Source organism: Puma concolor, chromosome E4, assembly GCF_028749965.1.
Source record: "Puma concolor isolate L17-30 chromosome E4, mPumCon1.1.hap2, whole genome shotgun sequence".
NCBI classification, from domain to species: domain Eukaryota; kingdom Metazoa; phylum Chordata; class Mammalia; order Carnivora; family Felidae; genus Puma; species Puma concolor.
Window position 1 is genome coordinate 47,855,994 of NC_141683.1, and position 25,042 is coordinate 47,881,035.

At 37.3% G+C, this 25,042-nt stretch overlaps 2 protein-coding genes across 4 annotated transcripts in view; one reads left to right on the forward strand and one right to left on the reverse strand.

Annotated features, from left to right (window-relative positions):
* The window catches only part of HMCN1 (hemicentin 1), a 482,690-nt gene extending 459,629 nt beyond the window's left edge, over positions 1 to 23,061 (forward strand). For 2 of the 3 annotated variants that reach the window (XM_086694136.1, XM_086694138.1), the window contains 8 exons: positions 129 to 263; positions 2,714 to 2,827; positions 3,330 to 3,455; positions 6,546 to 6,674; positions 8,547 to 8,897; positions 12,986 to 13,105; positions 19,532 to 19,658; positions 21,621 to 23,061. In XM_086694136.1, coding sequence (XP_086550262.1) covers positions 129 to 263; positions 2,714 to 2,827; positions 3,330 to 3,455; positions 6,546 to 6,674; positions 8,547 to 8,897; positions 12,986 to 13,105; positions 19,532 to 19,658; positions 21,621 to 21,987 — 1,469 coding nt within the window. In that variant the 3' untranslated portion in view covers positions 21,988 to 23,061. The remainder of the gene's footprint in view (positions 1 to 128; positions 264 to 2,713; positions 2,828 to 3,329; positions 3,456 to 6,545; positions 6,675 to 8,546; positions 8,898 to 12,985; positions 13,106 to 19,531; positions 19,659 to 21,620) is intronic. The other variant, XM_086694137.1, reaches the window with a different exon arrangement.
* The window catches only part of LOC147572645 (uncharacterized), a 44,938-nt gene that overhangs the window by 18,501 nt on the left and 1,395 nt on the right, over positions 1 to 25,042 (reverse strand). The window lies entirely within an intron of this gene.

A 25,042-nucleotide genomic window follows, 5' to 3' on the forward strand; every position in this document is an offset into this window, starting at 1 on the left:
ATTATTCAGCATTCTTGCTCTGGTACGTTTTCAAGTATCATTTATGGCTTTTCTTAACCCCATTTTATATAGGTTTTTGGATTGGTTTTCTTCAACTCATCTTAGTTGAATGACTCACTTCATTGCAGATATCGATGAGTGTGCTTTAGGTGGACATGCCTGCCATGCTGGTCAGGACTGTGACAATACAATTGGATCCTATCGCTGTGTGGTCCATTGTGGAATTGGCTTTCGAAGAACTTCTGATGGGCTGAGTTGTCAAGGTATAAAAATGGAATCCCTTGCTTTATCTTCATTATACTAAGAATTAAGACTCTGCCTTTTGAATCATTTAAAGGATACTCTGCTTTATACATTGTGCTTCTTGATAAGATTTTGGATGTAATATTCCATGGCTATTTTAAATATTTGTAGCACAATAGTTTTGAATAATAACATTTGCCTATTATATTTGAGAGAAGAGATTATATAGCATGATCTAAGAGGCTCTATTTCATAAGACCCCACCACATAAGACTATCAGATATTTATTGCAGGATGTTTTTAATAGACTTTATTTTTTAGAGAAGTTTTAGATTTACAGAAAAATGGAGTGGAAGGTAGATTTCGCATATACTCCCCACCCCAACTCATGCATAGCACCCCCCACTATCAACATCCTGCCCTAGAGTAGCAAAATTTTTACCAAGGATGAACCCACATCAACACATCATTATGATCCAAAGTTCTTTATTTACATTAGGATTCACTCTTGGTGTTGTATACTCTATGGATTTTGACAAATAATAACATGTATCCTGTATCATAGTATCATAAGGAATAGTTTGCCTTAAAAATCCTCAATGCTTTGCCTATTCATCCCTCACTTCCCCCCAAGCCTCTGACAAGCCACTGATCTTTTTATTATCTCCACAGTATTATGTTTTCCAGAATATCATATGGTTGGAATCACATAGCATATAGCCTTTCCAAATTAACCTTTTTCACTTAATAATATGCATTTTAGTTTTCTTTATGTCTTTTCATGAGTTGATAGTTCTTTTCTTTTTAGTGTTGAATAATATTCCATTTTATTAATGTACTATAGTTTATTTATCCATTCAGCTACTGAAGGACATCCTGGTGCTTCCAAGGTTTAACAATTATGAATAAAGCTGCTGTCAGGGTCTTTTCATAGAGACAGAAATAGCGGATACAAAACTGAATGCCTAACAATACTACAAAAGTGATTGAATTATGGTATGTCCATACCAGGAACCATTGTACGGCCATTATAGAGTGGAATGCAGTTCAACTATTAGGCTTAGAGGAATTTTCATGAGGTATTGTCGAGTGAAAACACCAAGATGTAGAAAACTACACATAACTTGTGTAGAAACGAAGCAATAACCAAAGATAAAGGAAATGGATTTATATTTTTAGAGTTATGCATTTGTACATACAAGAGACATGTTATTATTTATACTAGATTGTTAATGCAGGTTGACTTTGGTAGACAAGGAAGGTAAAAAAGATAAAGGAAGCCAAGCAGAAAAAAGAAGAAAAAAACTACACTAAGAAAGCATTTTTAAAGTATATGATGACTTTGTGCATTTATAGTAACATGCAGATTTTGAAAGATTAAAAGAGCTCATACACCTGAAACTAATATTACACAATATGTTAAGTAACTAAAACTTAAAAACTTTAAGAAGAAAAGAAATTTCAAAATAAAAAATATAAATAAAAGAGTTCAAATGGAAGACAAGTACAAAATAAAACATAGCCAATCTTGAGTTTGGGAATGTAAGGTGGGGATATGAAAAGCCTAAGTATGGTGATTGTTCCTTTGAAGGGTTTGGGATAGAAAAACAGAGAAGTATAAAGAAACTGAGATGCAGACAGACCTGAGAGAGGGATTATGGTAGGAGAGACTGGGTTATGTCCATAGGGGTATGGGAAAGATGACAGTAAGGAGGAAGAACTTTAAAAATGCACACAAGGAGGGAATGATGGATGGACCACAATCCTCATCTTGGTGAGGACGGAGGAGATGGCCTCAGAGTTCGAATACTCAAGCAGAGAAACTTTTCTTACATGGGAGAAGAGGTCTCTTTTCCTCTGGGACTAGAAGGAAGGAGAGGGGAGAAGGTACATAAAACAGGCAAATGCACACAAATTTGGGGGATTTGTGCCTGCACATTTTTTTTTTTATTCTACTATGCCCCAGATGGCATTTGGGAAGATTAATTTGGTGATGACTGTGGACACTGACAAATGCCAAAGTTGCTGCTTTTAGTGGTAAAGACCTGCATTGGGCTGACAGCAGCAAATCTGGGGAAGGAAAGTCAATTGCAAAAGATACTGCAGAAGACTTTGACTCCCCCCCCCCCCATCTTCAGTGTTCTAGTCTGTCAGCAACATTCCTAGAAACAGAAATGGGAGCCATCTGGTAAAATAAAGTAAGGAAGTGTTGCATCCACATAGTTTGGAGTCACTAGCAAATGTCTACCTTTGAGGAGTATTGAGAGATATGTTCTCCAGCAGTTAATCCCGTCAATTATCTAGCAGATCATATGAGAGCAATTGTATTAGATTTGAGAGCAATTGTATTGGATTCGTTTCAGGGAAGATCTTAAACATGATAATGATATCATTAAAATGTTTAACATTTGAAATAAATTAACCCAAGTTTCCTAATAGCATATAATGAAAGTTTTGTGTTATTTAACAGATATTAATGAATGTCAAGAATCCAGCCCCTGTCACCACCGCTGTTTCAATGCCATTGGAAGTTTTCACTGTGGATGTGAACCTGGGTATCAGCTCAAAGGCAGAAAATGTATAGGTAAGAAAAGGGCTTTAAATTCAAAGCAATGACATCTTTGTAATTTCTAAAGATATTTGATCTAATCCCTTTGCTGTGTCCTGGGCTGAATTCATACGTAAGATACCTCCATCCGTCATGTACGCAAAACATGCATAAACAAAATGAAAGCAAATGCTATTTTTTACAGGTTTCATTTTCTGGCTACATAACCATTTTTTAACAGTTCCTTATTGTGTTTACTAATTTTTTTCACAGAAGCATAATATTTATGGTTACATACATAAAGATATTTATTTGTTTGTTTTTCTAAAAGGAGGAACTCGTTGGTATGGCTACTAGCTATGTGAATTAATTTTTTTAATCATTCTGTTTTAAAATAGTGTTATTTACCCTCATGGATTTAAACACTTTAATCTTACACAGTGATTATGTAATCAACATCTTTCGCCTTAAAATCCAAAGTATGATTTCTGTGGAAAAGAAATTTCTCAATCTTCATTACCTTTGTTCTTTTATCAAGATGTGAATGAATGCAGACAAAATGTATGCAGACCAGATCAACACTGCAAGAACACCCGTGGGGGCTATAAGTGCATTGATCTTTGTCCAAACGGAATGACCAAGGCAGAAAATGGAACCTGCATTGGTGAGTGTATGGCTGTTTCGATGACTGAGATATGTTTGCCACTGACCAGCCAAATAAGGCATCCATTTTTTAACTAATGATTAAGTAGGGGTGCCTCGGTGGCTCAGTTGGTTAAGCATCTGACTCTTGGTTTAGGCTCAGGCCATGATATGTCATGATCTCACGATTCGTGAGTTCAAGCCCTGCTTCAGGTTCTTTGCTGACAGTGTGGAGCCTGCTTGGGATCCTCTCTGTCCCTCTCTTTCTGCCCCTCCCTTGCTCATGCTCACTTTTTCTCACAGATTTTTTACTCTCAACTTCTAGTATGGTTGAGCTCTGGGTCCCAGGCTCATAACTATACCAAGAAATGGAAGCTCCCCATGGAGACTCATTACCATTTTGAGCTCCCATCAATTACACATTTGGCTTACACAGTTTAATAGCCACATAAATTCATATTATCTCACATGTCTACTATGAAATTTAGTATATATGTTTAGAATTTCACAGGTGGTTAAGAAAAGCTTATACAGATTTGTTAAAAGTTCAAAACGTTTTATCTTAGGACTGAATATTCTTCAGTGTCAAGTCAATGACTAGACAATAAAATAAATTATGTTCTCTATTCTTTCTGCCTTAATTTGTAGAACTATAAGCGGCATCACTTACAAAATGAAACATTGCGTTCCTGCTCTCATGTCCTTACAGTCTACTTAATTAGAGTGACCAATTCCACTTTCCTCACCAAAAGAAAAAAAAATACTACAAGAGGGAATGAAATGCCATAAAAGAGGTACAAATAAAATTGTAGAAGAATAGTTGGAAGAGTGATCATATCTGATATGAGATGTCATGGAAATGATCACATTTAAAGAGAGCCTTGATGGAATGGTAATAGGTGGAGGTTGTGAAAAAAGGAAAGACAGTCCCTTATGAGGGAGAGAGAGCTGGACTTAAACAGTTTAAAAATCATCCTTCCTTCCTATCTGACTTTGCACAAGTCTTAAGATTGCAAAGAAATTTGAATGTAAGTTTCTCATTTTAAAAGTGAGACTTTAAAAAAATGTTCATGGCTCAGTCAGTTAAGCATCTGACTCTTGGTTTCAGCTTAGGTCATGATCTCACAGTTTCATGGGTTTGGGCCCCATGTCAGGCTCTGTGCTGACAGTGCAGAGCCTGCTTGGGATTCTCTCTCTCCCCCTCTCTCTCTCAAAATAAATAAATAAAACTTTAAAAAAATAAAAGTTCAGGGGCACCTGGTCGGCTTAGTCGATTAAGCGTCCAACTCTTGATTTCAACTCAGGTCATGATCTAATAGTCCTAGTCCTGAGGTGGAGCCCCCATGTGAGGCTCCACACTGGGCATGGAGCCTGCTTAAGATTCTCTCTCCCTTGCCTTCTGCCCCTCCCCCACACGCTCTCTCTCTCTCTCTCTCTCTCTCTCTCACAAAAAAAAAAAAAAAAAAGACTTTAAAAGAATTGTTAAGGGGCACCCAGATATCTCAGTCAGTTAAGCATCTGACTTTGGCTCCAGGTCATTATCTCATGGTTTGTGAGGTCAAGCCCCACATCTGGTTCTCTACTGTCAGTGCAGAACCCTCTTCGGATACCCTGTCCCTCTCTCTCTCTCTCTGCCCCTCACCCGTTCGCACTTGATCTCTCTCTCTCTCTCTCAAAAATAAATAAACATTTAAAAATAAAATAAATAAAAAGAATTGTTAAAAAAAGTTTTCACTCTGAAATATTTATTTAAAAAGTTACAATATATCCTGATTTTTCTCAAAATAACATAACAGTGAGAGGAGGGTATAGATATAAATGAAGGAATACTGACCACTTGTTACTTGTTGAGGTACATGGGGGCTTAGTATACTTAAAAAAAAACTGGGGGTGGGGTTGGGCTATCAGATTTCAAAGACTTTCCAGCAGTATGGATATAGGTAAATATTTTTTAACTCCTAAGAATAGTAGCCAACTCAGAGCATCATGTGCAGTTATGTGTGATTTAAAGTATTTTTAAGAGTATTGACTCTTGAGGTGCCTGGGTGGCTCAGTCGGTTATGTGTCCAACTTCAGCTCAGGTCATGATCTCACAGTTTGTGGGTTCGAGCCCCGCATCAGGCTCTGTGCTGACAGCTCAGAGCCTGGAGCCTGCTTTGGATTCTGTGTCTCCCTCTCTTTCTGCCCCTCCCCAACTCACACTCTGTCTCTCTCTCAAAAATAAATAAACATTAAAAAAATTAATAAAAAAAAAGACTATTGACTCTAATTATGTATAAGAGTAATCTGAGATGAACTGAGCCAAAAGATCAGAAGATTATTTAAGAACCTACAGCAAAGGGCTGCCTAGGTCAATAAGCATCTGGCTCTTGATTTCAGCTCAGGTCATGATCTCATGGTTTCATGGGTTTGAGCCCCTTGTCAGGCTCTGCACTGGCAGTGCGGAGCCTGCTTGGGATTCTCTGTCTCCCCCTATCTCTGCCCCTCCCTGACTCACACTGTCTCTGTCTCTCTCAAAATAAATTAATACTTAAAAAAAACAAAGCTACAGCAAACATATAGCTAAGTGGAAATGGAAATGGAGATTTAAGGGGTTGATTGAAGGAAGTAGAATTACCCAATCTTGGAAACCGAGGGAGTTAGTTATAGATTAGTCTGGTTGACTGAGGAAAGAAGAATGCTGTTATCATAAAGAAGAGAGGAATGATAAGACACTGAGGACATGTGGAGTTTGAAGTACTGGTAAAGGATGGACATGGAGAGGACCAGCCAGCAGCTAGAAACGTGGGGCTGTAGATAAGAAACAACATAGTACTATTGCTGTAAGTCTACATCCATGAGCTTACTAGAGTCACTAGTATAAATAAGACAGTCAGAGGTGGAGAACATAGAGAGAAAAGGGATAAAAAGCTGAAAGTAAAATTCTTGCCATAGTAGGGAGCAAGAGAAGGAAAAGGAACAACAAGGGGCAGAGTAGAACTTGAATCCCGGTCTCAGCTACATGGTGAGAAATGCAACCTTTGATAGTTCTAAAGAATGTTCATTTCAAATATAATGACGTTAGGTTTTGAAAGAGGATATGTTATTACTTTTTATTGTCTTATGTCTGTAGATATTGATGAATGTAAAGATGGGACCCATCAGTGCAGATATAACCAGATATGTGAGAATACAAGAGGCAGCTATCGCTGTGTGTGTCCCAGAGGTTTCCGGTCTCAAGGAGTTGGGAGACCCTGTATGGGTAAGTTAACAGGAACTCTTACTGAGTAATAAAGCTACTAACAGAATCACTTAGCCTTACCAACTGGATCAGGATCACTCTCTACCCTCAAAAGCTTTCTTGGGACAATTAGAAAATTTGTAAGTTGGTTTAAGTAATTAATAACATTTTTAATTACTTCTTAAAGATTCCATATTGAATGCAATTTACACTGACATTTAAAGTGATAATAATAGCCATTTACAGAGTGCTTACTATATGCTACACGTGTCAGTGAGGTTCCTGTGTAGTTACTGCGGCAACTTCACCATGAAGATTGTCTCTCTTTGGTTATCTCTCTATATACATTTTTTGCACAGATACGTTCTATTTGAATATGAAGCGTACTTGAATGCAATATGAAGGTTTAGGCATGAGGAATTAAGATGTGAATATGCAATTTAAGTGAGTTGATAACTATTACTTTACCAGATATTTAGTGCCTACTATGTGCCCCTATGCTAAAAATCTCACTCAGTTCTCCCAGTGGCCTGTTTGTTTCCATCTTAGTTATGATTGAATATAAATAAGGCAGGTAACAGACAATAGAAGATATCTGTAAGAAGGTAACCATATGATTCTTTTTAATTAATGCACTTATAATCAAGAAACTGACCTATGAAATTATGTTCCTCTTGGAATATTTAAGTGCAAAAAAATTGTGTGGGCTTTAACTACTGGCTTCCGGTGTGCCATACTACACTTTTAAAATTGGTTGCCTTGGTTGTCTACGTAACAATTTTTTATAGCAAATTCTCCCATAAAGACTTTGTCCTGTCTTTATGCAGTCACTAGCATAGTACTTTGCACAGAGCAAATGTTGAAAGTAATACAATTACTAGAAACGTTTTTAAAATAAATGCTTGTTAATAGCAGAAGTACATAACATATCATTTTAGTCTTCTGTTTAGATATTGTAATTTAACATCTTGGATAGTCAGTCATAACAGTGACCTAGCAGAATGAAATATGTTTATTTGTTCATTAATTTGATCTGAAGTTGAATGTCAGGCATTGGACTGGGGAATAAACCAATGAAGAAGGTAGGGCCATTCCCTTAAAGAGTTTAAAAATGGTAATTTTAACTTTTGCCTACTAAAATAATTTTTAAAGTAAAATATACTACTTTTATTCTGCTTATTCGTGTTACTTTCTTTCATGCCACTGTGGTAATGAATTAAAGAAGTTGGTTTTGTTCTCTGGTTTTCATTTGCTTTTCCAATTTACAGAAAAAGTTGGGAGGGTTTACTATGTGTTGACCCAAGAATAGGAAGAAAAATAACTTTTTAAAAAATTTTTATGGACTTTGTGAATTTATATCTTATTAAGAAATAATTCTGTCTTAATCTCCTTTTTAAATTTTTATAAAAAAATGTGCTTGGCTTGATTATTAAATAATATTGATTCAAAAGAAACAAAAGAAAAATGTTAGTAGTTATATCAATATTACCACATCTGAAACTTGTAATTGTATGAAAGATTAAAGAATGTTACAACAAAATGCAAACTAGAAATGTGATTGAGTCCTTTCCTCCACCAACAGAATTAAGATCTGTGTTAACTTTGAACTCTAGTTTTTCTGGAAACACCACATTTTCCCATATGATCCTTTAGGTTTCTACTGTATATGTGAAGCAATCTTTAGGAAGAGCCTTAGAACCCTTCTGTATATTCCTAAATAAATGATGAACGCTTTCTCTAAAGTTCTCAACAATTGAGAAATTACTATATTTGTAGCTTTGGAGGGTAACGTAATGTCTTCAGTTTGTTTCAGAGACTGATTCTTTATTCCTGTGTTGTGTATGTATATGTGTTTTTTTTTTCTCTTTTTTATGTATCATGGCACACGAGCAGACATTAATGAATGTGAACAAGTGCCTAAGCCTTGTGCATATCAGTGCTCCAACACCCCCGGCAGCTTCAAGTGTATCTGTCCAACAGGTCAACATTTATTAGGGGACGGGAAATCTTGCGCCGGATTGGAAAGGCTGCCTAACTATGGCACCCAATACAATAGCTATAACCTTGCACGGTTCTCCCCTGTGAGAAACAACTATCAACCTCAACAGCATTACAGACAGTACTCACATCTCTACAGCTCCTACTCGGAGTATAGAAACAGCAGAACATCTCTCTCCAGGACTAGAAGGACTATTAGGAAAACTTGTCCTGAAGGCTCTGAGGCGAGCCGTGACACATGTGTAGGTAAATGTCAGCCATATTGCATTTCCTTTCTGTGGGCTCACGTATGGACCAGAGTCTAAGCATATGCACAGCACCTGTGGTATTTTGGGTGCAGTGAACTACATCTGATCTCAAATCTGGGATGACTCAAAGTTCCAACTATTACAACTATTACAAACTTTATTCAAGTAAATGATGCATTTACATGTGTGCATTCTGATAATTGTTTTATATTGGCAGTTTCTCTCTTTTGATCAACTCCTGAAAGTGTTGCTAAATTTAATGCTGTGTAGAAATAAATTTCAGTGACACCTAGAATATATTTTTTAAAAGAGAATATGCGGGGCGCCTGGGTGGCGCAGTCGGTTAAGCGTCCGACTTCAGCCAGGTCACGATCTCGCGGTCCGTGAGTTCGAGCCCCGCATCAGGCTCTGGGCTGATGGCTCAGAGCCTGGAGCCTGTTTCCGATTCTGTGTCTCCCTCTCTCTCTGCTCCTCCCCCGTTCATGCTCTGTCTCTCTCTGTCCCAAAAATAAATAAACGTTGAAAAAAAAATTTAAAAAAATAAAAAATAAAAGAGAATATGCATATTGCCACATAATATAATACCATCAGTTTATGGCTATATCTGGTTGATGCCAAAGCAGTAGGTTAAAAGTGAAACTTTCAGCTACTCAGTCAACTGCTCGTTCTATGTGACAACCAACACTGTGTTGACTGTTGTCCCACACCCACCCCCATCCACCCCCGTGGAATTTCTCAGTTTGATTATTTTGTATATATGGAAGTCACTGAAAAGATAATGTGAGCCAGGACAAAACTACGTTGCTTTCATTGCTCTAAAATATGTGCTTTCAATATCTTTATCTAAACTCACAAGTCTACAGTTTAATTTGTTTGCAAAAGTAAAGTGTAATTTCCAACTCAAGAATTGAGACTTTGTTTTCAGTTAATTTGCAAACATTACCATCTGTCATTCATTTAATTCAATTATCTGTGAGTGTCCACAGTTTGCATGCCATTGAACTATGTGCCAAGAGAAATTAGCAAACACAAATTAGCCCCACTATTTGTTAGATGACAAAAGAAAGCTAGGAAGAAAGGGAGGAGGGCGGTAAGAAAGAAATTTTGTTTCAATTTAAAGACCCCACAGGCCAACTTCATTTTCTTGCACTTTTCTTAAGTATTCTACACTTCACTTATTCTCTCCTAAATATACTTTCTGTTACACATTTCTTAAAACATTAAAAAATTGACTTCAATTTTTGCCATTTCTTTTTCTACTCTCCAAGCTCTGTTCCTACATCATTGTCTTCTCAGATGTGCTTTCTCAGTCACTCTTCTGTGGACCCACCTGGACCCTATGACCCTCTTGGATACTTAAACTTTAAACTTTTCTCTTTAAGTCCGGTTTTCTCCAGAACTTTTGTCTAGATGTCCTGATGTATCTGAAAGTTAATATGATGCACATGGAATCTTCTCCCTGTGATCAGTGTCCTAGAAAAAAGTAAAACTAAGGGCAGTGCTAGTGTCTTTTATTCCTTGAACTTCAAACATTAATGCATTCATTACCAATTCTCAACATTTAGTTTATATGCTCAAACACTACGTAATTACTGACCCTGTGGACTCCACAATCCTTGCAAGGATATCAAATACCACTCTCAGCTTGCTCCAAACCATTCTGAGTATTGGTAGTGTTTCATGCCCACAATTTTGACTTGACTCTTTGTTGGTGAGAACTTTTCACCATTTTTTTTTAATGACAGAATTAAAATTTGACATGTTGTCTTTCAAAGTTTCTTCCAAATAGTCATTCCCACTAAAAGGTTTCATCTCCAATTGTCATCCCACTCTCTGACTTCACCTTAGAGAAGCTCTTCTTCTCTTCTACCTTTACCTTCCTGTCCAACACCCTTGTTTATGGTGTGCCACATGAATTAAACTACACCCCCCACACCATACTCCATCTAGTTGATTTCTTTTAAGTCACCTGAAGGTCCCAGTCATTTTAAGAAAGCATCTCTGATTACATCCTCCATTTTTTCATCATTATCTAAGCCCTGCAGTTTCATAGTAGAGTCTCATAAATGTTTTCTTTCTTTTTTTTCCTTTTTTTAAATGTTTTTATTTATTTTTGAGACAGAGACAGAGCATGAGCAGGGGAGGTGCAGAGAGAGAAGGAGACACAGAATCCAAAGCAGGCTCCAGGCTCTGAGCTGGCAGCACAGAGCCCGACACGGGACTCAATTCACGGACTGTGAGATCATGACCTGAGCTGAAGTCAGACGCTTAACCGACTGAGCCACCCGGGCGCCCCTCATAAATGTTTTCTGGGTCTTTGTGTTTATATTACACTAATATTATATTTATAAGAATTATCTTCCCCAAACCATTGGCTGTTTGAGGCAGCTACTATTTCAGAGAACCATTCATGGAGAATTTGAAGTAAACTTCCAAAACTCATCAATTACTGGATGTTTAAGTTTTGTTTTGGGGCAGTTAATAGACATTTAGAACTATTTCTTAAAATAGGATGAGTATTTTATAGTGTTCATACTAATAAAGAAATTTACGCTAAGATTGCAGACAGCTTTGGAATTATGTTACGAGCAAGCTGCAATTAACACCAAATGCCTTTAATTAACCATCTGGGATATGTCTATCTTACAGAAGATTCAAATTAACACTATGCAATCTTGTTTGACTTGGGCTAAAAGTTAGCTTTTTGAGGGAATGATTCCAAAGCTTAACAGGAGAAATGAACACTGCGCTGCCTCTGAATGCAGAAATTACACTTGGGGCCACTTTAAAATTCATACTCTGGCAAGAGCGATATTGACTTCTTGGATTTCCTCATCGTTTACATTTCTGTGATTATTTTAGGTTGAAGCAGATTATAAAGGGAAAAAGTAAAAATAACTCACACAAGTTGTGGAATAAATGCTTTGGTTAACTAAAATGGGGCAAAACCATTAACAACTATTTGATGAGTGTTTATCGTTAACAGATTTTGAATCATTGCAGTTACATTCTGAGCATATGTGAAACATGTACAATGAACACATCCCTTTGCTCTGTGTCACCTCCCAGTTTTCATCTCCTCTTTACTTCCACCCGACAGCACTCCTGCTGCCATTTCACATCATGTTCTCTCTTCATTCTTCCACTGGTTGGTGCAACTATGAACAAATTCTAACATTAAGCAAAACACAGTTGCGATAAGGAATCTGAGGCCTCCCAAATCACATCTCCTATCCTGAAAGCAAATAGCAATTAATTTTTATCACCCATTCTCACTCTCCTTTTTATTGCTGCTTTCTTGGCTTTGTTTAATAATAGCAGATAAATAGTTGTTTAATATAAAATGCTTTCCCTTTATTGTGGTATATGAACCTTCCAACAAATCTGCATCAGTGATTACTTTTGACAAAAGAATTGACTGAAGTTTTGAGGAGTAAAGTGGGCTTAAGGTGTCATAGCAACTATAGATATGTAGTTGCCATTAGTACTTTATAATTGCATGAAGTGTGATGAATATGCTTATCACAAAATTAAAAACACTTCCACTTGCTATCTCTATACGGGAAAGTGACGCATGGATGTTGGGGGCAGGTGCAGGGAGAGACAGGAGACTAAAGTTTAAATAAAAACAAACATTCCTTGTTCTAGTTAACACCAATAGAAAATTCGTCTTTTAAGTAAACCCTGGTATAAAGGGTATACTTTATGTACTTTATAAAGAGTATGAAGGGTATAAAGACCTAGTATAAAGTCAAGACTTTAGTACTTTGGTGGTTTAGGATCTTGTACAAATCTGTTTCATCTGCCATTCCTAATATAGAAATATAGAAATTGGCCAGTTTGGGGCTTCAGCTCATATATACTTACACACAGAAGAGATGTTCATATTTTATGAAATAGTACAATTGATATTGGACTCCATTAAAAACAGATCCTGATATAAAACAGCTCTGAGCATGTTAAATCCCATGAGTTGTAAAAAATAGAAGTTTTTCTATTGTATATCCACAACTTGTGTATAATTGGTTCTGTCAAGTTTCTGCCTTTGTTTTGCATGGTTGTACACCCTGCTTTCTTTCTGCGTAGATATTGATGAATGTGAAAACCGAGACACTTGCCAGCACGAATGTAAAAATACCTTTGGAAGCTATCAGTGTATCTGTCCACCTGGCTATCAGCTTACGCTCAATGGAAAGACCTGTCAAGGTAAGAAAAAGTTGGGCTGTTCATTGCTGCGACTTGACTTAGAGCCGGTGTAGGAGAGTGTGAGAAAATAATGTTTTCTTTCTTTTTTTTTTTTTAAATATTCTCCTAGTTGCTTCCTCTTCCTTCTCATTCCCCTTGGTCATATTTATTTTTAAACATTGCCTTTGCAAGTAGGAGAACCAGTAAGAGAGCAAGTAGGCAAAGGAAAATTGTTGAGAATCAGTACTGGTTCAGTCTTATAGAAGGAGCAAGAATGCCTAAACCAGTTCATGCTATATATTTTTAAAAATAAGTGGAAATAAACCTCTTCAAATGTCTTTTCAAAGTTCAGCCAAGATGGAAGAGGAAATAGGAAGAGACCTTGGTAAATTTTACTCCAGTATTAGGCACTATTTTATTTTTTGTCTTGGCAAACAGTGGGTGGTCAACTAAGCAATCTATTCTTTGAGTCTACAAATGATGTGGCACAATCATGAACTGGCAGTGCAGAATGCAAAAGGTGCATCTGCAAATGAATAAAATAATCTCTTCCCTTTAATATCTTAGTCCAATGGAAACAGACATGTTAATAAAAACATAATATACAGGGTTATAGGTACTATAACGCAGTTTGGGACAATGTGTAGTGATGGTAGAAAGGAAAAAAAAACTATCAATCTCAATATTACCCTCTTTACACAAAAATATGTAAAGCATTTTGCTTTAATGAGATATATTATGTTGCAATGCAAACTTAGATCAAAAAGAAATAAGAACCTACGTCAAGAAACCCCCTCAATTTTGTGGACAAAATCAGAAGTAGTATATAGGTCTTAACAAGCCTCTGAATTATATTAATTTCTGTTATATACAAACTGTATCCTTTGCTAAAGTACAACAAATAAAATCTCCAAAGGAGTGCTTATCAGTACCAGTCAAATTTAGATTACATTTTCCCTCTGTGTGAGATTCACAAGACTTGCTAGGATTTCAAGTCACGGAAAGTGTGTTCCAGGAAACAAGAGCTGGATGTATGATGGGGCCACCTCAGTTCCATGAGCTCTAACCCCTCCCTCACCCATTCACCCATTCCCTCCCTGATATCCCCCACTGGATCATGTAGACTGGAAAAGGAAAGTGAACACCGTAATAACCTTCGCTCCCAGCCATCTGTCACAAACATTTATTTAAAACCCTATGCAGAACTTTCTACTGAGGTTTGAAGTACGAGAATAATATATTACATTATAGCCATGTTTTTCCAAAGTATTAACTCATTTTAACCAACAGTACAGATATGTCAAGGGCAATAATTTGTACCCATTCCACAGATAATAAATTCTCAGAGTGATTACATGAGCATTAATATCCTAGAATAATCAAGAACAAGGGTAGGACTTGATCACAGATCTCATAATGTCTAGAATGGGCCTTTGTCTCTCCTATGATGCTTTGAATACCAGGGTCATTGTACTGTAGCATCAGGGTAAGGTGAGAGCATTTACAACTGTCCGTGTTTTATAACCCTCCCCAGGTTGTCACCCCAAGAACCCTCTGAAGAAGTGGCAATGCCCAACATTAACACTGCACTTCCTGTGAGTGTGCCAGGCACCAAGGAAGGAAGCAGAGTAGATACGAAAGCATTTGGAATAACCAACCAAATTACAAAACCTGTTAGCCAGATTTTTAAGTGTTATATTGTATCATATTCTCATGAGAGAATTTTTCTTTTTTTCTAAATTATGGCAGTTTGTTCTTTAAATGCCCTCACCACTCATTCAGTTCAAAACATTTTTCAACTTTCAGTTGTGCTTCAGAGAGTGGAAAATAATGGGAACAAATCAGAAACAGGTGTCACTTGAAATGTTTGTGATTTAAATGGGTTACATATTTTTGTGGTTTTAAAAAAGACTTGAGAGAAAACAATTACATCTTTTAAAGCAGTCTTTAATCTGAAGAATAACTTAGAGTCTTGTTATAGCTTTAGAAAGTGTTTCAGGCATTTATGAGAGAAAAAAGGTTGATAGTCACATGTGCATTCTTGAAGCTTTATACATTAGTGATAAAACTGTGAGTGATAAAAAGGAAATTAAAGTGAATGTGACATTACACAAGGACAGAGACGCTAGTCAAAAGTGGAAGTCACCAGACTACAAAATGAAAAACAAAAAACATGACTGATAATGATTTGCCCAAGAAGCAGAGAGGAGAAACTAAAAGATCTTTCTGCTAATTTTAAGCCCCACTAATCTAATTTTAAACGTTTAGAAACACTTTATTGGCATTGCATTTGAAATTAGTGTTCTAATTTATCCAAGTTTTTTTTTAATTTTTTTAATGTTTATTTACTTTTGAGAGAGAGACAGAGTGTGAGTGAGGGAGGAGCAGAGAGAGAGGGAGACTCAGAATCTGAAGCAGGCTCCAGGCCCTGAGCTGTCAGCAGAGAGCCTGATGCGGAGCTTAACTCATGACCCCGCGAGATCATGACCTGAGCTAAAGTCATATGCTTACTGAATGAGCCACCCAGGCGCCCCTAATTTATCCATTTTTAAAAAGGAATCCGTAATATTATCAAGAATCTAAATTATTCTTTCTATAAGACAAATGTTTCAAGTATGTTTATCTTAAATTATTGTTTGATGTATCCAGAAGCACTTGGTTAAATGCATTCATATGTCCTAAAGCTATTAATATTAAATTTTTCAGTTCATCTTGTATTCTTTTCTTGTAGAATATTTATGTTATAAAATCCCTATCCTTTAATTTCTATCATAGTAATTTTCGTGTAATATTTAATAAAAACCAGACATCATCACATTGTCAGCTAACAGAAGACAGCACGATTTCTCCATCTTTTCTGGCTTCTCTTTTTAAGACCAGGCAGTAGAATAAATGAACAGAGCAAGCAGAGTGAATGCCTGTAGGGTGTTTAAGCCTGAGGAGATGGTTGTAGACAAAAGACAAAGAAAAGCCACCTGCCCAGAAGCCAAAATACTAAAGAAAGCTTGTCAATGGGAAGTGTGCACTCTGGAGCTAAGGGTGAACACTTTGAATATTAGATTTTGTTTATTTTTATAAATTCACATTCAGCCATTGGAAATCTGTGATAAGATAACTGCTCTTATTATGCATATAGACATGTAACCAGATTCTGGACTCCAGGCTGCCATTTCCATGGGCCCCTGTAGCCCACTGGCCTCCATATGTCTGCAAGAATTCACCATAAAAATTAGAGCTAAAATTAAATTTGGTGGTTGAGTGTGAAGTGAATGTTTTTTGTGAGAAAAAAGAAGATAAGGCTAATTGAATTTCTTTCACATTTTCCTAAAGGGCCTTTTACTTCATTCTTAGATAATCTCATTTTGCCAAGGAGATAACACCCTTCTGATAGATAAAATCATAATTAGAAATTGGTTCAGAGACAATAGGCAAGATTTCAGTGTAATAAAAATTTGTTTCATTCTGCCTTCTATTCCTGTAGGAAAACTAGTCCTAGAAAGCACATTATGTTTAATATCAGCACATCTAAGTAACTACAAAGTCAAGTAAGTGATTTACTCCATATCACTATAGCTCAACATCTTTTTACTTTGTGAAAACTATTAGCAAGTTTAAAGGAAATAATTATACTGTCATTTCCTATAAAACAGAATATACTTGAAACCAAATCTAAAGTGCTCATTTTTGAGACAGAAATACAAATAGTTAATAATTCAGAAATAAAATTTAACATATATTGTCCATGGTTAAAATACTATCTCTTGGGGCGCCTGGGTGGCTCAGTCGGTTAAGCGTCCGACTTCGGCTCAGGTCACGATCTCGCGGTATGTGGGTTCGAGCCCCATGTCGGGCTCTGTGCTGACTGCTCAGAGCCCGGAGCCTGTTTCAGATTCTGTGTCCCCTCTCTCTCTGACCCACCCCCATTCATGCTCTGTCTCTCTCTGTCTCAAAAGTAAATAAATGTTAAAAAAAAAAATTAAAAACAAAAAATAATAATAATAAAATACTATGTCTTGGAATTTCTTCTCTCCTTTCTCTTTTTTTATAGCAGTATTTCAAGTTATTTGAGGGTTCACAAAAGAACTTACAACTTTAAGCCAAGTCCCACATACATACCATTATGCAGATACCAAGTCACTTACTACCATGAAATGATATAATAGTTTCACGTGCACATTGGTGTTGGCACCAATTCCATGATAGAAGTGGTTTTAACCTTTAGGTCCTACCTCTGCAGAGAACTGATTTGGTTCCAATTAATTGTAATTGTTTCCTCTGTACATCAAGATCTATGTTTATTCAAATACTAAATAAGGAGGTGTGTTCCAGGTGCCTATATACAGCCAATTGACTTAAGACTTTATCTAAAATAAGTAGTCTTCAAATTCTTTGCTTGCCTGCTGCAAAAATAAATCTGAAAACCTTATACGTGTGTCATTCATAATTTTTAAAACTGACCTCTAAAGTTTCATATCATATTTAAATTGTTATAAAGGGTGTGAATTCTGGCTTTGTTGTTTGATGTACATGTGCCTTAAATATATTTTCCTCAGTACTTTGGAGCTGTTGATTTAACCCAGTTAATGGGGAATGACCACTATATAATTTAGAAGTCTATAGTCATTGTTAAACCAACCAACTTGACTGTCAGAAAAAATCTAAGGTCATTTTTGCTGTTCAAGTAGAAGTGTTAAGTAGGTGTTCCCATGACAACCAGCTCACTTCTGAAATCTGACTTAAAATAGAGAGCTAAGACCATTGGTTTATAGCAATGGTGAAATAAGGCCTGCCACCATCAATATGAAAAACCAGTTTTTCTCACCCTGAATATGTGCTTTGAATCATCTTACACTTGGGTATCATAAAAAGACTAAGGATTAGTGAAAACCTTTCTTTTGTAAAGCAGAAGAAGGATATAAAATGGGAATGGGGACAGGAGAACTCCAGGCCACAGGAAGTTCTTGGGCAGAGTGCTTTTAGGAAAGAGAACATAAGGGAAATGTGTTTCTGGATGGAAACTGATTCCCCGAAGTATTTGCCTGCTGTCCCGCTGCTGAAGAGCTTCCACCCACCACCAGGGGAATGCAGGTACCACAGCTGGAGACGAGTGCCCTAAAATATGTTTCTTAACTTGAGGACCTCAAAATCCCTAAAAAACTTTGTAGAATTCTATGGATGCTCCTTCCAGAAAATCCATCAATCTCAATGTTGCACTCATTGTCTGTCTGACTCTGTCCATCTGTTTGTTTCTCTCTCACACAGATACATACACTCACACAGGCACACACAAAAAGATTTTCATTCATAAATCCCCTGATGCTTGAATATGGACCCTAAGTTAAAAATCATGGCTCAAAAACATTTATTTTCAGAAAGCTCAAAAAAGGTTTCCTTTAGCTCCATCTTGATTTTTTTTTTTTAATTTTTTAATGTTTAGTTTTGAGAGAGAGAGAAAGACAGAGCATGAGCAGGGGAGAGCAGACAGAGAGGGAAACACAGACTCTGAAGCAGGCTGGAGGCTCTGAGTGGCCTGCATGGAGCCTGACGTGGGGCTCAAACTCACAAACCATGAGATCATGACCTGAGCCAAAGTCGGATGCTTAACCAACTAAGCCACCCAGGCACCCCTTCATCTCTCTTAATTATAGTGATTTAAGGGTTTTTATTTACCAACTTGGTATAGAAAGCAACAAAATAAACAGCATTTCGTTTGCATGTTTTCCCATTACCCTAGGGAGAGCTATTACCATAGAGAGTGCACCCCACCCCCATAACACCTGAGGATGGATTCTCCACAGTTCAGATTTGATTAAACTTGGATTATGGTTCTTGGGTCATTCATTTGATCCTGGTTTTGGTTTTTTTTTCTAAATTCTCTCTCTCTCCACAAGATCTGACTAACCTCTACAATCTCCCCTGAATTTATCACTTGACTACTTTAATGTCCACTACCCTACCTCCCACTCGATATTTTGAACTTCTAAAACAAAATACCAGGAAGGATCACTCACATTATAAAGAGATTCTTCACTTCACAGGAAGGTTCACAAGTGTCCTTTAAATTTTTAGCTTGTTTTTCATGAATTTAAAGTATTAGTTGCTTTAAAAAACTCAAATGCAGTCTGTTTCCCAAATGATAGCTTAATAGCTTCCCTTCTACTTTTATAGCTTTTATTTTTCAATGGCCTTTCACATATGTTACAAAAAATATGTATGTCCCCAAAGCAGTATGGGTAATAGCACAGCCAGTATCAGGATTCCCCACTTTATGGTTGAAAAAGCCTAGGTATTCCCCACTATGTGGTTGAAAAAACTTAGGGATGAATTCATTCATGGGGAGAAGGAGGTTAGCCCTCACCATTTCGGTTACATAGCCACAACCCCTGCTCTGATGGCCAGCTCTGACCCAAGTTACTGATGCTGTGTGTTCCTTGTGATGTTTGCTAGATGTCGATGAGTGTCTGGAGCAGAGTGTGCGCTGTGGGCCAAATCGCATGTGCTTCAACATGAGAGGAAGCTACCAGTGCATCGATACCCCCTGTCCACCCAACTACCAACGGGATCCTGTTTCAGGGTACGTCTTGCCTCCTCTTCACAGAAATACTTTTCTTTTAAGTTCGTTTACTTACTTTGAGAGAGAGAACACAAGCCGGGGAGGAACAGAGAGAGAGGGAGAGAGAGAGAATCTCAAGCAGGCTCTGCACTGTCAGCGCAGAGCCCAAAGCGGGGCTTGAACTCACAAACCGTGAGATCATGACCTGAGCCGAAATCAAGAGTCGGACGCTCAACTGACTGATCCACCCAGACCCCCCAGTCTCAGGAATACTTTTGAAAAGCTTTCTCTCCTCAACCAACAAGCCCCGTCTGTAGGCATATGTAATTCACACCAAGTCAATAAGCCCAAGGGTATATGGAGTTACAGTGAATGGGTATGAAATGAGCTCATCCTGCAGCAGCCACTGTAGCCTAAACTATCACTTTTGTCTGCCAAGGTTTTCCCGGACTGTCTCCACAGTATGTAATCCGCCATGCCGCATCTAGAATTCTGCCTCAGCAGTGAGAGTTTTATGGGGTGATGGAACCTGACTTTGAAATTTTCTAGTTTCCATTCGTGTTGCCTCAGGGTTTTAAGGGCTCTCAGCACTTAAAGCATTCCAAGAAGTACCTTGGCTGTAATTATGTTGACTCACTGTGACTCCATGAGAGAATGGTGATGAGCAAGGATGAGTCAATAGTCTGCCCATTCATATATTGTCTTGCTTACATTTCCTGCTGTCTGAAACAGTATCTTTTCTGAGTTCCAAAAAAACTACTCTTCTGTTTTCTCCCACCTTTTACAGAAATGTCATACTGTGTTCAGGTACCAAGTCAATGGGGTGCTTGAAAACAGAGGTAGTGGTAGTCATGAATAAGACCCATTAAGAAGGCGGTTCTGAAGCCAAATGCTGGTTGGAGCTCACACTTTGTTTTTCCTCTCAACAGTGACTACCAAGTTACTGTAACAGGACCAAGTGTGGACTGCCCACAATCCATTGAAAACCTATTCATAATTGTTTGGGGGGGGGGGTGAGGAATAGGAAAGTGAGGGAGAAAATTAAAAATATTGACTTGGGAAACATCTAAAAATACTATGACTGAAGAATCCATATCTTCAGAAAATAGTCCTTTGTGCATTGTTTTTAAATTTTACTCTCGGGGCGCCTGGGTGGCTCAGTCGGGTGAGCAGCCGACTTCGGCTCAGGTCACGATCTTGCGGTCCGTGAGTTCGAGCCCCGCGTCGGGCTCTGTGTTGACAGCTCAGAGCCTGGAGCCTGTTTCAGATTCTGTGTCTCCCTCTCTCTGACCCTCCCCCGTTCATGCTCTGTCTCTCTCTGTCTCAAAAATAAATAAACGTTAAAAAAAAAAAAAAATTTTACTCTCCATTACCAGTGATTTCTGGCAGACAAAAGTCATGATGCCTCAAAAACAGCCAGTGTGGGCTCTGAAAAAAGAAAACGTAGTATTTGTAATCTAAAATAATGTGGAAAACAAATACAAAAGGAAGCGCTTCCCCCCCCCACCACGAATCTTAGTTGACCTTTCATTATTTTTAGAAAAATAAACCAAATATTAATATATTCTATTTCAGCTTTCAGTCTTGGGATAAATGTTACAATTTAAAAATGGCTTGTGTTCCTTTCATTAAAAAGTACTTGTTTCCAGTATATGTACATAAGATGCTTCTATTTCCAAAATTGACTTTCCATTTTAAAGACACTCTTGTGGTACTCGTACTTACTTCAGTGGTTCAAAAACTTCTGATTTTAATGAAACTGAGAGATAGATATTTGACTCTAGACCAAAATGCTCTCACAGACATCTGGCATCTGGTTTGAGTTAGTGACCGAGAACGTGGGGTGGCCTATTGCTCTTGCAGTCGGACTGTCTACTCCCTTTAATGCCTAAAAGTTGTCATGGATCCTGGTCAGCTGCCTCATGCCCTCTCCTGCTTCCAAGCCAGATAACTATATGCATTTCATGCGTTTGTCGTCCTTAGGTTCTGCCTCAAGAACTGTCCACCCAATGATTTGGAATGTGCCTTGAGCCCATATGCCTTGGATTACAAACTTGTCTCACTCCCATTTGGAATAGCTGCCAATCAAGATTTAATCCGGCTGGTTGCATACACGCAGGATGGAGTGATGCATCCCAGGACAACTTTCCTCATGGTAGATGTGGAACAGACTGTTCCTTTTGCCTTAAGGGACGAAAACCTGAAAGGAGTGGTGTATACAACACGACCTTTGCGAGAACCAGAGACCTACCGCATGAGGGTTCGAGCCTCATCCTACAGTGCCAATGGGACCATTGAATATCAGACCACATTCATAGTATATATAGCTGTGTCTGCCTATCCATACTAAGAAGTCCTCCAGAGCCTAATCCAATATTTAAACTGCATTAATCATGGGTATCAAGTCCCCTTCCAGATTACCATCTCCTGAACAGTTGCAATCTTGGCAACTTGAAAATGGTGCTATGCTCTGTTTTGTGTGCCTTCCTTGGTGTCACTGAGGTATTTTCATGAACCCACCATGGTCATTTCTTTTGGTAAAGTCTAGAAAAGTCCCTTATTATTTTCTTTATTTATTACACTGGAACAGTTACTTTCCAAAGATTATTCTGAACATCTTAGAAGGACATATCAGTGATGTTTTATTGTAGTATAAGAGCTAAGATAGTTTTCCTTAAAAAAAAAAAAATGAAAACAAAAATAACTCATTCAAAGCCAATGGATTTTTGAGCATTTTAGAATAATAAAACTGGCTGCTATGTGTTTGATCAAAGCTTATTAAGTAACTTATGAAGATGCTTTTTTTAAGTATTCATACTTTATAATGGGATTTATACACCTATTTACACTTTAAGGGAAAAAGAAACACCACTCATTTGAGAAATATAGTACAGCTTCTAGAATGTTTTTTTGATACCAAATGGTGTTCACGTGGATTGAACATCCAAAAGAAGGATATTATTTTCAGTGGTTTTGTGAAATGAGATGGACCACTTATGATAATAGAAAAAATATTATTTGGTCCTCAGATGATTGTTCATGGCATGGATCTTTGCCCTAGCCTTTTGATATAACCTTCCTTTCAGTTAGCTCTATAACTTTTACATTCCAGTATTTTATTTTCCTGTCAATTGGAAACAATTTTTACAAATACCAATGGGACAGTTTCCTCTGTTTTTCTTGAAAATCTTGTATGTTCAAATTAGCATAAATGTTGAACGTCAATACACTGTACATGGTGGTAACAGACTCTGGAAGCAATTCTCAAGATGTATTCTATTTTTATGAAATGTATATATATATTACCTTGGTGTATTTTCTATATAATATCTTGATGGACTCTTTTATAAAATTATTTTATAAAGCAAAAAACAATGTTACAGTAAAACCAGCCTAAATAAAATTTTCACATCCCTTTTCTTAACCTTTTTGAAAACTTAGTTTGTTTCCTTACATCTATATAAGCTGTTAAAGTTTATAGTCACATATGCACACACCTCTGTGTGTGTGTCAGACATAGCCAGACTGAAACAGACTTTAAATGGATTTTCTGAATTGGATATGCATTAACTTTAATTCTGTGATATCATCAGACTTAATGGTATTAATAACCCATATCAAGTGGTAAAGTGGACTCTGGTTGTTAATGGGATATGGTGCCAAAATTGTGTGTAACTTATCGCCAATAGACACTTCTAACCAAGGGACTATGGAAGACATGGCCTTGAACAATCAAATATTTACTCCTATAAATGGTTTAGTGAAAACGGAGACTAGTTGATGGGTTGGTTACTTGTAAGTGCACTGGAAAATATGGAGAAAGAAAATGAGTTTAGGGCTTTAAATTCTCAACTAAAGTTCTGCAAAAAGTATATAAAGTTGAATGATGATCTGAAAGAAACCCTTATCTCTTAGAACTGCAGAGCCAAGTTTTCTAAAAACCAGACCAAAGGTCCAAATCTGGCAGTAGCTGGATTACAATACAAATTTAATTCCTACTCTCACACTTTCTCTTGTGTTAAAGCAGTGATTAAAAAGGAACTGTGACCCCCAAATTTGAGAGCGAGTCAAATGAGCAGATTTTGATGAAGCTGGAATCCCTGAATTCCAAATATGATGTGTTTTCTATGCCAACAGAAACATCTCTTCCTCTCTGTCTAGGAAGTTAGTCTTCTTTGTCTAAACAACCTATAGCAGTCTCTCCTGAAACCCTTGCAAAAGACTCTAAGCCTTCTCAGGACCAACCCTTACCACCTTTCATTGTTTGTAGACCTACAACCATTTATGTCTTTACAATTCAATAACAAAACCAAAAAAAAAAAAAAATGAAGCTTGTATTTTGAGTGGGTTTTTTTTTGTAATTCATATTTACTATATTTTTTAAAGTAACCACTGCAACAGATTTTTTTTAAACCTGGTCCTTCCCACGATCAGTGTTTCTTCTATTTTCACTTATTGGCATGCTGTCCTTTCCAACTCCACGTACTCTACTCTAACCCAGCTGCCAAGCTCTGTTTGATGCCAAATCATCCATCCAGTCTTCCCCGATCCTTTAAACAAAAGACCCAAAAGACCCGTCTTCTGCACCTAAACTCACATACTTTCTATGTACCTCTATTATGTCACTTGTAACCTTGTATTTCGTATTATGGTTGCTTAGCATGTGCGTTCTCTTGCCTACTAGACAGCAGTAGGAGGCAACCTTCAGAATGGGAGAAGATATTTCCAAATGACATATAAGATAAAGGGTTAGTATCCAATATATATATATACTTATCAAACTCAACACCCCAAAATAGAAATAATCCAGTTAAGAAATGGGCAAAAGACATGAATGCACATTTTTCCAAAGAAGACATCCAGCTGGCTAACAGATACATGAATATGCTCAACATCAGTCATTATCAGGGAAACACAAATCAAAACTACAGTGAAATATCACCTCATACCTGTCAGAATGGCTAAAATTAACAACACAGGAAATAACAGATGTTGGTGAGGATATGAAGAAAGAGGAACCCTCTTACACTGTGGTTGGGAATACAAATTGGTGCTGCCACTCTGGAAAACAATATGCAGATTCCTCAAAAAGTTAAAAATAGAGCTACCCTTATTCCAGCAATTGCATTACTAGATATTTACCCAAAGGATACAAAAATATTGATTCAAAGGGATACATGTACGCTGATGTTTATAGCATTATCAACAATAGCCAAATTATGGAAGGAGTCCAAATGTCCATCAACTGATGAGTAGATAAAGAGGTTGTGGTGTGTGTGTGTGTGTGTGTATATATATATATATATATAGGACTATTACTCAGCCATAAAAAAAAGAATGAATTCTTGCCATTTGCAGCAACATAAATGGAGCTATAGTATTTTATGCTAAGTGAAATAAGTCAG